Source organism: Trichomycterus rosablanca, chromosome 2 (assembly GCF_030014385.1).
Source record: "Trichomycterus rosablanca isolate fTriRos1 chromosome 2, fTriRos1.hap1, whole genome shotgun sequence".
Classification (NCBI taxonomy): domain Eukaryota; kingdom Metazoa; phylum Chordata; class Actinopteri; order Siluriformes; family Trichomycteridae; genus Trichomycterus; species Trichomycterus rosablanca.
In genome coordinates, this window is record NC_085989.1 from 24698336 (window position 1) to 24710878 (window position 12543).

Here is a 12543-nt window from a genome sequence, read left to right on the forward strand (position 1 = left end):
CAATATTTTTGCCCTATTTACAGTATTTCATGGAGGTGTCAGAACCACAGCTGGCCCTACCACTGTGCCATGGCATTATTGCCGTTTCTTAAAATAAAATCTTTGACTGAACTTCTCTTTCTTTCTCCTCATCTAATTTTGCAAGCTTTCCTGTTTCTTGTTCTGCTATTTCCTTGTAAGACAGGAACTACCACCCCCTCCCTTGCGTCCTACTCTCTCTCTCTCTCTCTCTTTCTCTCTCATCCGCCACCTCCTCCTTCTCAGGTCTATATTTCACACCCAGCTTTTCTCTCACATATAATCGTGTTGTACTGGGCAGCTTGTTTAGCCTCCCCTCAACCAGTGTACAGGCTGTCTGTCTGTGCATTGCTGCAATGTGTGTGATGCTTTTTTCCTGTTCAGATCTCTGAGCTGTAGCTTCTATTTTCAGGACAGTTCTTTTTAGTGTGTCAGATCTGCAGATCCTTTTTCGGCCGCTGTATTGTAAACAGCTTAAAGAGGATTTTTGGAATGGAGGCTGTGGCTCTCTTCGACTTTCGTTCCACAGAGAGTGATGAACTCAGCTTTCAGAAAGATGATGTGCTTAAGGTAAGTGACATCTGACATTAAGACTAACTGTGGTCAACACATAGGTTGATTGACTTTATACGAGCCCAGTATGAGTTAAAAAATAACTAAGCCACAGCTTGTTTGTACTTTAATGCCAGATTACCAATAAGGAAGATGATCCAAACTGGTACACAGCAGAGTTAATGGGAAGAAAAGGCTTTGTTCCCAAGAACTATATCAATTTAAGACCTCACACGTAAGTACCAAATCATTGTTTATTGAAGCACAGTACATAATACACTGTCTTGTGTCTATTTAAAGCTGAAAAAAGCGTAAATTTACTGTTTGTAGGTGGTTTGCTGGCCGGATCTCCCGGCATGTTGCAGAGGGACGACTGCGACACCGGGAGTGTGGAGCGTTTCTGGTAAGGGAAAGCGAGAGTGCACCTGGAGAGTTCTCCATATCTGTCAGGTGGGTTAGCAATTACACCCGTCCTGTTATATCTGGTTCCATCTGCAGAATTGGACAGAATATGTTAAATATAATGGTTAAAATCTGATTACATTGTCCTAAATGTATTTATTAACATGTTCCATTAAGACATGTAAAAATAAACATATTAAAGATACTTATGACTTACTCTTAAACGTTTTCACCCAAAATTGCTTAAACAAAATTTAATGCTTTATACTAGGACAAAATATTAGGAGCAATTTCATTATGAAACTATAACAAATCCTCCATAAAGAAAACAAGTTAAGGAAAATAACTTTTTTATAATAAAAAAAACAATGAAACATAATTTTTATTTAGAAATCTGGCGGCATGGTGGCTAGGTGGGTAGCACTGTTGCCTCACAGCAAGAAGATCCTGGGTTCGATCCCCAAGTGGGGCAGTCTGGGTCCTATCTGTGTGAAGCTTGTATGTTCTCCCGTGTCTGTGTGGGTTTCCTCCAGTAGCATTAATTTCCTCCCACAGTCCAAAGACATGCAAGTGAGGTGAATTACAAAATACAAAATTAGAAAAAAATTACAAAGATACAAAATTGTTCATGACTGTGTTTAATATTAAACTTGTGAACTGATGAATCTTGTGTAACCAGTAATTACCTGTCCTGCCATTAATGTAACCAAGGTGTGTAAAACATGATGTTAAAATCCTAATAAATAAATAAATATCTAAAAGTTTAAACTACGACACAGCAGTCTAATGTGCTGAGATCTGAGCTCTTGATCTTAACCAGGCGTCCAACACGCACCCCTGGCTGTGTCTGCAGGAGGGAGATCAACTGGGTTCCTCACTGCTCACACACATTCAGGTCAAGTCAACTTTATTTATATAGCGCTTTTTACAATAGACATTGTCTCAAAGCAACTTCACAGAATCCAGGACCAACAGACCAAAAACCCCTGTTGAGCAAGCCGAGGGCAACAGTGGCAAGGAAAAACTCCCTTAAAATGACAGGAAGAAACCTTGAGAGGAACCAGACTCAGCAGGGACCGATCCTCCTTGAGTGGCCTGGAGAATAATTTGAATAAATAGGATTTACATTCAGTTTCCATCCTTGGCCTTTAGATTCCCTGAATCTTTTCATTATTTTATGAGCTGTAGATGGTTGAAAGACCGACATTCCTTGCATTTGTAGTGGTAGGGCCTGTTGGATGTTTGAGCGAATAGTTTCATATCCACCTCAGATAAAATGTCTGTATGTATTAGCAAGGCATTTTAACACATTATTAAAATAGAAATATGACTTGCTCCATCTATGACATTTTCTAACTGATGGCCATGCCATAAAAGCTAAGAATAGTCCCACACTTAAAGAAAGAAACATTTTCTCATGTACATATACCACGTAGTACATCCTGTTACCTGACTTGTTCTGTATAAAGTTCTCTTATTAACCACTATGTATTATGTCATATGTCATTAATTTCCTCAGTAATAGGTCAGCCTCCTACATATTCTGTGCAGTCTGACTGTTATAGGTTTTTGTTGATGCATGTTTTTAATTTTATGCAAAGGATAAATAGTATATTTTTGAGAAACATCACAGTTATTGCTTATGTGTCAGAAATAAATCTCTCTCCCACAAAGATCTCACAGCAAAAAAATTGCAGCTACAGCTACTGTTTGTACATTTTGCTCCTCTTCAGTTTGGTGAATTTGGGTTATGTGTGAAAGTCTTTTTAAGGTAAATCATATATAGAGATTTACCTCTCATTCTACAAAGGTACAATAAAGTGTTAGTAACGGTCTGCACAATTGTGTAAAAGTACTGTATATAAGGGCAGTCTCTGTGCGAATTGAATCCTACAATGATGACTCCCTCTTCTAAACAAGCCCAAAATGAATCCTGGGTATGGACCTGAGCATTCAAGTGTAAACAAAACAACTTTACTCATGTTTTTAATAACTTATGTTACATAATTTTCAGCCCGCCAATATGTAAAATATGGAGGAGATTTTGCAGTAGGATGTATTTGTCAGACAAAGACAGCCTAATCTCTCAATGAATCATTGAATTATTTATGATGTGTGGCATGGACTTGAAAGCTTTGGAACCCAGAACTGATTCCGGTGAATTCTGGCATCCAAAAATGGGTTATTAATTATTTTATCTTTGTGGGAGTCTACTCTTTCCTCTTTCAGACCTGTTAAACCTACTAGGCTTCTTGTAAGCATTAGCATTAACCATTAGCCATGTCAACTTATTTAAGTTAACAAGTATTAGCAATTTTTACCCAATTGCGTTATGCTTCCGCTCTACTGGTGCTGACCTCCGCCCCCGATTGAGGAGAGCGAGACTGTCACACGCCCCCTCAGACACGTGTGCAGTAGCCGACCGCATCTTTTCACCTGCACGAGGCGAGTTCATATGCAGATCAGCCTTGTGCATGGAGAGCCACACCGTAATCGCATTATTCCTCTACTCTGTGCAGATGCCATCAATCAGCCAGCAGAGGTCATACTTGCATCAGTTATGAGGTCCCTATCTGGCACCTTCCCTGGATGAACGACAGCCAAACGTTGTTCATATAGCCGCCCAGCCTAGCCGGATGGCAGAGCTGACATTCAATACGATGTATTCGAAATCCCAGCTCTCGTGTGCTATTGTATTTTACCGCTGCGCAGACTAATTATAACATTTTTTATGTTTGCTTTTAATGCTTACTCTGCTTTTCGGGATCTTTCTTCTTCGCTACGAACGCCTTTGCAGCTCCAGTTTAATTATGGGACAGATCATCAGACCACAAGTGTGCATCAGTAGGCCGTCCGGGTACTTTTCGCGTACTGTTTAATGAATACTACGTATTCGGACACACTACATATTCTGCTTTCGTGTCCTGTTCAGTATGGAAGTATGCGATTTCGGATGCAGCCAGTGTTTTGGTTTTGCTACACACCCCTTCTGTCTCCACCCCCCTGATTTGTTAATTGTTAAATCAACTGCACCGGTGTCCCACTGGGTGCATAATGTATTTGTATATATGACTCTTTGTAGTCTGATTCCTTGTGGTTCATTACATGGTTCACATTCTCTGGTCCTTTTACAGCATGGCTGCACTTAGATATCATGTCTGTGTTTTAAAAGCAACTCTCATAAATAGAAAATAAAAATCCCCTCACAGACAGTGACTAATTATGGGGATTTAGAACTAGGTCCACAAGAACCTGATTTTGTATGTCACCCATACTGTGCCGCTGTCCTACCCAAAATGAGGACATTAATATGCCTAGGCTATGTGCACCAAATATAAGTGTAATAAGCTTTGTGTTAGCAAAGATTTTTGTTTTTCAGCATTTTTAGCTGTATAATAGGTCAGTGATGCAATGAGTCAAACACTGTAACAAGCCAATCGTAAACAATCGTAAAACATCAGGTTTGCTAAATAGAAAGCAGTTTCCTTCAATTTAATTTTAGCCAGCTATTGATGCCTAGCAACACCTTAACAACCACCAAGCAACAACTTAGCAACTAACCTGTTAGCTTAGCAGTTGACTAGCAAAAGCTTAACAACTATCTAGCACAAGCTTAGCAACATCAGTACACCTTGGCAACTTGTTTTCATCATTTTTAGAAGTTTAATTGGTCAGTGATGCAATGAGTCAAACACTATAACAAGCCAATTGTAAACAAGACAGAAAACATCATTTTAAAAAGTTAGCTAAATAGAAAGCAGTTTCCTTTCATTTAATTTTAGCCAGCTATAGAAGATAGCTGTATTTCTTATCTTTGTAACTACTTTTAAAAGGTTTGTAGAAGGTCGACCTTGTATGTAAGTAGTTTTAGAGATTCACTGATTACATTTCTCACTTTTGTTTCACAAAAAAATTGATTTTGTTTATGATTTACTTATCTAGGCCATAACAAAGCATTCATGGTAAAAATGATGTTAATTTAAAAAAGCTCATAAAAAATACTAAAAACCAGTCTGTACTCTTGAGAAGTACATTATGTATTGATCTGAATACAACAGACATTAATTTGAGGGTAATTGCTACTAAATCCCCTAACATGAAAGGTTCCACTGAGCTCCAGATAACTGACAGTAGCTCACCAAAGTAGACCGTCTTCTTGTCTAATTATAGAATTGAGCGTGCGTACATATGCAGGCGATTTTTTCCTGTGCTTCAGCTAAAACCACTGTGGCTTTGAGGTCAGACACTGAATGCGGCTTTCCATACTTACTGTGTGAAAGCTGCCGAAGCCATTTTTATACACTGCTAAAGTTATACAAAGCAACATTTATTTTAAAAATAACTTCTAATATGGGCAAATTTATATAAAATCCATCATTAGACATTTTACAATGTACAATCACTACTGTTATTCAACAATATATTTTTCTTATTACTATTCTGCCACATAGGGCAGTGGTAACTCAGCAGTTAAGGTACTTGACTAGTAATCAGAAAGTTGCTGGTTCAAACCTCACCACCGCCAAGTTGCCAGTGTTGGGCCCCTGGGCAAGGTTCTCAACCCTCAGTTGCTCAAATTGTATTCAGTGAAAAATGTAAGTCGCTTTGGATAAAAGCGTATGCTAAATGTAAAAATTTAATGTAATGGATTTTTGACAACTAACTCATCCTACAGTTTTTAAGATATAGATATAGGACCATCTCTGTAATGTTTGGTCTGATCGCTACAGATGTGCTTGTTTACAGCTTTTGGATACACAAATTAGTTTACCCACCATGCCCATCTCTAATTTATTTTTAAAAGCAAAACCTTAGCAACCAACACCCATATCCCACTACCGAGGACCGGACTATATGTGGGTGGGTGGGTCTTCATACGCTGTGTAAGAATCCTGATTGGCAGAAGAGACGCCCGTGCAGGAGGCACGGACAAGAAGAGGAGGGCTGTACACGTGTAAAGAAGGTGTGGGCAGCGGCGTGCTCTCCTTGGATGCAAAATCTGGTGTCTGTCAGCAGCGGAGGACAAATTGGATGCACTAAATCGGGAGGAAAAATGGGGAGAAAAATGCATAAAAAAATAAAATAAAAAATAAATAAAAAAAAAACATGGGTACACCTTAGTATTCACCCAGCAACACCTTAGCAATCTTTTAACAACACGCTAGCAATTAAACTTTTATCATAGCAACTAGCAACACCTTAGCAACCATTGTTACCATAGTAACAACCTGTTACCATAGAAACCATCTAGCTATATTTTAGCAACCACCTCAGAAAGCTTAACAACCAACAAGAATAACTTCAATCCCCAAGCAACACATTAGCATTTGCTGAGCACATGCACATATACAAGCACCTGTCTAAGCAAAAACATCCACACCCCACCAAATACATGCTTGCACACACACACAATCACTTATCTTAGCAAAAGTATTCATACCCTGACCAAATACATACTTGCACACACAATATTACATATCTCACCAAAAATTATTCAACCCCAACATACTCTTCCACTGCTGAGCTGCAATTCTAGTCACATTGTTAAGATATCAACACCGTTCCAACTCTAAAAGATCCATCCCATTGATGACACCATGGCCTGTATACAGTTTTTGGATATGCAGACTCTTTCACCTGCCGTGTCTGTTTTTATCCCCTTTTTTATGTCTCATACACTCCCATTCAACTCTACTCTGCTTGACTGGTAGCTTGCATACACACAGTTACCTGTCTGAGCAAAAGTATTCACACCTGCCATCAACTGCGTGGATGCACATACACACAATCAACTATCTGAGCAATAGTATTTACTCCTGACCCCTCGCATAGACAGATAAATTCACTCACATCTCTCACCAAAAGTATTCAACCCACCACATACCACTGCTGGCTGCAATCACACTTGCATTTTATTCAGAAATGATACCCCTCTAGTTTTATTAAGTTATCTCTATTTGCAAATGGAGATAAGAAGTAAAAATTATGTGACACTTCCTAAGAGTGATGTCATTAAATTCAGCATTTAATTTTTTTATTGAAACGCTACAAAGTTTACAGAAAATCTTTTTTTAAACTCATGACTACGCAAGCTCAGTTGGTTGATCTGCCTGTTAAATTTGTGCTATCAGAATGTACACAAAATTATGGCTATGAAATATTAGTACGACGTATATTACTAATACCCAGTAGTATGTGCACTATTTTAACAAACTATTTAGTACAGCTGTATGTGATTTAGGACAACCCAAATGGGTGATTGTTGTTATTTCAGGTCTGGATTTAAATTACTTGGAAAACTAGATCACAAAACAAGAACTTCTAATCAGATCATTTTTAAATACATAAGTTGTGCAAACATGGAAAATCCCCTTTTGTTCCTCATTGTGCTGGGTATCATGAAACTGAAATTAAAGAAATGTATATGCTGATGTTTTATGCTGATTTAATAACACATTTTGGCTCAGTTGTGCATGCTTATTTAACATATTTAAAAAAAAATTCACATTGCTAAAAACAGGAAAATGGTTTTTGTGGCTTAGGGCCCTGCATTACCTTACAGAGTAAAGTGTAAGAGATTGTTTCACACCAGCTGTTTCATTTATCTACACAAATAAGTTTTAAGCTAAGTGACTGATTATTCATTTTGTCTGCAAACACAACCAACAACAAAAAAGTGGCACATATCCACAGCAGATCATAGAGGAAAATAAAACAAGAAAGACAATAGAAAAGGCTTAAAGTGTCTAAAGGCACTAGCAAAAGCACCTGCGTGAGAGGCCAGGAATGTTGTCAAGTTCAACCTTCAGCCCAGCATAGCAGCCTAATGAACCAACAAAGAGACACACAGTCAAACAAGCAGGTAACAAGACAGGTATCCAACACCAAGCTGAATCTAAACAACAGTTATAGAGATAACCCTCAGGTGAAGCAAATCAGCATTAATAGGCGCAGAATGCTTTCAGTTAATGTGCACCTCCATACCACCTGCTGGACAATGTGGGTCCGGCAAGTATTGGTCCAGCAATATTACAACATAGAGCATCCAAAGACACTTAAGAAATCTTGTTTAAAATCTTATATTTAAACTTAATTTAAAAACACATTTACATCATGGTATAAACATCATAATTTGTCCAGCTGTTGATTAATATTCAAACATCTGTTTTTGTACTTCTTATCATATCATGGTGCCAGTAAACTATGTAACTTGCTTAACAATGGAAAAATGCTAAAGGACCAAAGAATGCTCTTTGAAACCACAAAAAAGGGTTGTTTGTAGGGTTCAAAAAGACTTATCCTGGCATTACACTTAGTGCACTATTTGAATATTAAACCTGTAATAACCACTAATAATTAAATTATTCTGTTTTTTTCTGTGTACAATAAAGCTTGATTTGTTTTTTGGTAAACTGGTCTAGAAGTGTCAAAAAAACTTTGTCTATCTAGGAGCAAAGGATTCACACAAAAGGGGAAATGACTCATGCTCATACATTGGCCTAAATAATTTTGAACCAGTTTCACAGTTCTTTAACTGGCCTACCATGTACATATCATATATTTTTCTGTACTACCACATTGCTTGGCATTATGATTGTGACTGCACTATATTATTGTACAATAACAATTATTGCACAACAATTACAAACCTTAGTTTAAAATCATCATTTTCGTTTTTATTTGCATTTCAAATACTGGCCTTTTTAATTATACAATAATACGAGATCATGCATTACTGTAGCTTGACTAACTGCTAAATCACTGCTCTTTGTAGATGTGTTGTATACACAGATGTGCTTTAATCATCATGTATATGTGCGTTCTCTCTATGTCATTATGGTCCTCTCTGTTCTTTATCTATCTTTTATATTTCTGTTTAGTTGGACTTGGAGCATCACTATTACTATTGGCTTTTCATGCCTCTTTTTTAGACATTTCTTTCAAGTAATATACGTTAATAAAAATGAAAAGTTCTTAGACAAGGCATTGTTTGCAATGACACAATAATAATAATTATTATTATTGATGTTATTATTATTATTATTATTATGGATGTTATTATTTTTATTATTATTAACTATGCAGGATCCTGGATACAGAAACCTACAGAGATTCTGTATGAAGGCCTGGTCTTTGATACGTTGCTGTGTGTTCTGCAGTCGTATTAAGCATTATATTAGATGACTAAGTAGAACTGCTTTCTTAGCAAAAAAGATGCATGCACTACATGAATGAATTCCATTAATTGTGGCATACAAAGATTTAAGAAACTTGTGCAGACATGGCACTTATTCTTCTCTAAATTCCAACAAGCAAAAGCTCTATTTCTGATTCATTATATAGATATATTAGGTAAAAAGTATGAAATCTAAATTTTTCCACAAACACCAAACCCTTTTTTAGAAACAAGAAAAAGAACAAGACAAAGCCAGGGAACTGAGCACCTGGAAAATCATTTTTGTTTCATCTTCATGAACACTATGACTCGGAAGCTAACATCAGCAGTTCAAAAGAGACCAGGGCATCCTCCACACTTTACCATATTTACCATATAACCTCTTGTCCTAACTTATGTTATTATATTGTTTTTTTGTTTCCTAAATGTATGTGAGCATTTACCTTACCAAAGTGGAAACTGGTTTGCAATAGAGAAATAGCATTTATATTTTTGATGAGGGAAGAAATTTAAGTGTAAAAGTGTAAACAAAGAAAATATATGTACAAACGGGTACCCAAATAAACCAGGAATATTTTTTTAACAGCTATGGTGATCATGTCCAACACTTCAAGGTTCTGAACAACAGAGAGGGGAATTACTTTGTCTGGGATGAGGTTTTTGCTTCCCTCAACCAGCTGGTGGACTTCTACAAAAGTAACAGCATTGCTAAAGAAAGGACAGTCTTCCTTTGCGAGGCAGAACGCTCACAAAAGGTAATTATAAGACTAATGTGATATGTGCATTTAAAATCTATAGATACAACCTGTGCCATGTAATCTGGAATATACTTACCTGTTTTACTAGCCCAACAGGAACTAATTCAATTGACAATGGATATTATTTGAGCCCATGTAAGCCCATGATCTTAAAGTAGCAGCCCACTGGTCTTATTCTGTTGCCGACTGGGTTTTCACTGGCCCCAAACCATCATCCAAAACATTTTACAGTTTTTACTGTACAATATATGGCCAAAAGTATGAGGACACAATTTCAACCTTATGGACATTAGGGTGATGAGTTATAAAGTACACTAGCCCATTGCCACTGACATCCGGGGATTTGGGGTAGGAATCTCAGTAGTGCTATTAGCCAAATGGGCATCTGCAAGGGCATGATTGGCTAATGTCTGGGTGGTGGGGGTTGGGGGCTGGTCAAAACAGCCTAGCCACTAAAAGGGTGCACTTGTCTTAAAATAAGAGGGTTGTGTCAAAAAGGGCATCTGGTGTAAAAACTGTGCCATGTCTAGTATGTGGACCAGATCTGTTGTGGCAAAATCCTAAGACAAAATATACAAGCTTTAAACTTTATAGCAACAGTTTGGGAAAGGCAATTTCCTGTCCCATGACATGAACTAGGCACAAAGCAATGTCCAAGTTTGGTTTGACAAGTGCGGTCTGAAGGCCCTTGGTGGCCTGCACAGGAGTGCTGTCCTGAAATGCACTGAACTCCTGTGGAGTTAATTTGAACTTGACCTCACACATGTTCTTTTGACAGAATGAGCACAAGGTTCAATAGAGGCACACGTGATGTCCAACAGATTTATAATCAAATGTCTACAGATTGCCATATTATGTTTATTCCAGCTGGTATTTATTTCATGATATAGCGATAACCGATTATTACCAACCTCTAAAAGAAACACAAATGAAACTAATCATGTTAATCATTATCTGATCAGAACAGGTTGACGCTCAGTACAGGTTAACAAATCAGTTCTGGATAAGTCATTGGTATACTGAATTGTGCTTGTTTTTTTGTGTTTTTTTTTAGCAGAGACCTCATTATGCCCACGCCCTGTTTGACTTCATCCCACAACACAACTCCCAGTTGCAGTTTTTGCGTGGTGATATCATTGACCTGCTGGACTGTTCCGACCCAGAGTGCTGGAAGGGGCGCTGTAATGGGAGGGTGGGCGTCTTTCCCAAAGAGTATGTGAAGCCTATTTACCACTGACCCCTCATCAGAGCTTCTGTCAGAATCCATGATTTCATTTATCACTTAATAATCACAGTTTAAGGCAATGTTGGCAGAGGAAACTGGTCAATCTTTACATGTGAACTGTTACAGACTGGTGTATTATCAACTTTGCTTAGCCCCCAGTGTAGTAAAGCCATTGACACTAAGAATCTACCTTTGAACTATCTGACAGTAACCAAAGAGATAATAAAGGAGCATCACTAAACAGAGGTAACTGATAATAAAATTGCATTTAATTTTAAGGACAGCGACCATACATTCTTCAAATATCCTTCAGATGCAGTTTTGGGCAGAAGTTTGAGCTTAAATAATTACTAGTAGCATTACTGTGGCTTTCAGGACATCATTTGAGGTCATCATAATTTTAAATAAATCAAAAGTATGAAAAAGTTAAATGGAGTCATACATGCTGAATTATTTAATCAATGTTAAATAAATCATTAAGTAAGAGCAGTTAGAGTGGTTTCAACTGGCTAATAATCCCATAACACATCATTAATATTTTCTCACAAAGGAATATATTGCTTTCAAAAAATAGAATAGTCCAAAGTTTGTAATAGCTGTAAACATTCCTATTATTTAATGTATTATTTTAACACACTGACAAAATATGTTTATTTCAGATATTTTAAGTAATCATCCTCAAATCAGCATCTATCTGAAAAGGCAAAATGTTTTTGTGGTGTTAGTATTACAACATTTGTTTACAGAAGCTTGAATAGGAATATATAACTTTTAATCAATAATACAAGTTATCCAATTTTTTATGTGTTTAACTCACACAGCTTTTTCTTTGGTAAAGTTAGTCATTGCTATTCATTAGCATCTAATTTTACATCAAATCAGCTGGCAAGCTAACTTGTATACTAATGTGATGTAAACAAGGCAAGTTAGACAAGTTAGGGACATTTAGCTTTGCCACAGAAATTAATTGTGTTTTTTACTACAACATTATTCTGTATTCACAGAATGGAAAAAGATAATAAAAAGATAAATAATGAAGTTGAATCCAGTCCATAATTAGGTTTAAAAAGGATACATGCAATGCTACCTTTAAAGTCATCCAAGTGGGCAGCTGACTTCCAACTGAGAGTTTTTTCTCTAAATTCCGAAAACGCTGCCCCAAAAGGCAGCCTGTCCAGGCTGCTGCCTTCTGTTCACAACGCACTGATGGATTTAAACTATTATGCACATATCTCTAAAGTGAAATATTATGCAGCACTTTGTAAACCTAATCTGTTAACCTAATGTATGTTACATTTATTGTCTTTTGAGCGTTTGTGGTTTTTGTGATGTTTTTATATATTTGTCTTTATATTTGTTCAGTATTTTTTTCCATGTGACCAGACATAAGTGGCTACTGTAGTAGTCAGATG

The 12543-nt window shown here is 37.1% G+C and overlaps 1 protein-coding gene across 1 annotated transcript; it reads left to right on the plus strand.

The window, feature by feature from the left end:
• Positions 1-383: 383 nt before the first annotated feature.
• grapa (GRB2 related adaptor protein a) lies at positions 384-11723 on the plus strand. The gene is given in 6 exon segments (XM_062990439.1): positions 384-499; positions 501-588; positions 708-805; positions 901-1020; positions 9735-9903; positions 10961-11723. Coding segments are annotated over 6 exon segments (774 nt in total). The 3' UTR covers positions 11144-11723.
• The last annotated feature ends 820 nt before the right edge of the window (positions 11724-12543 follow it).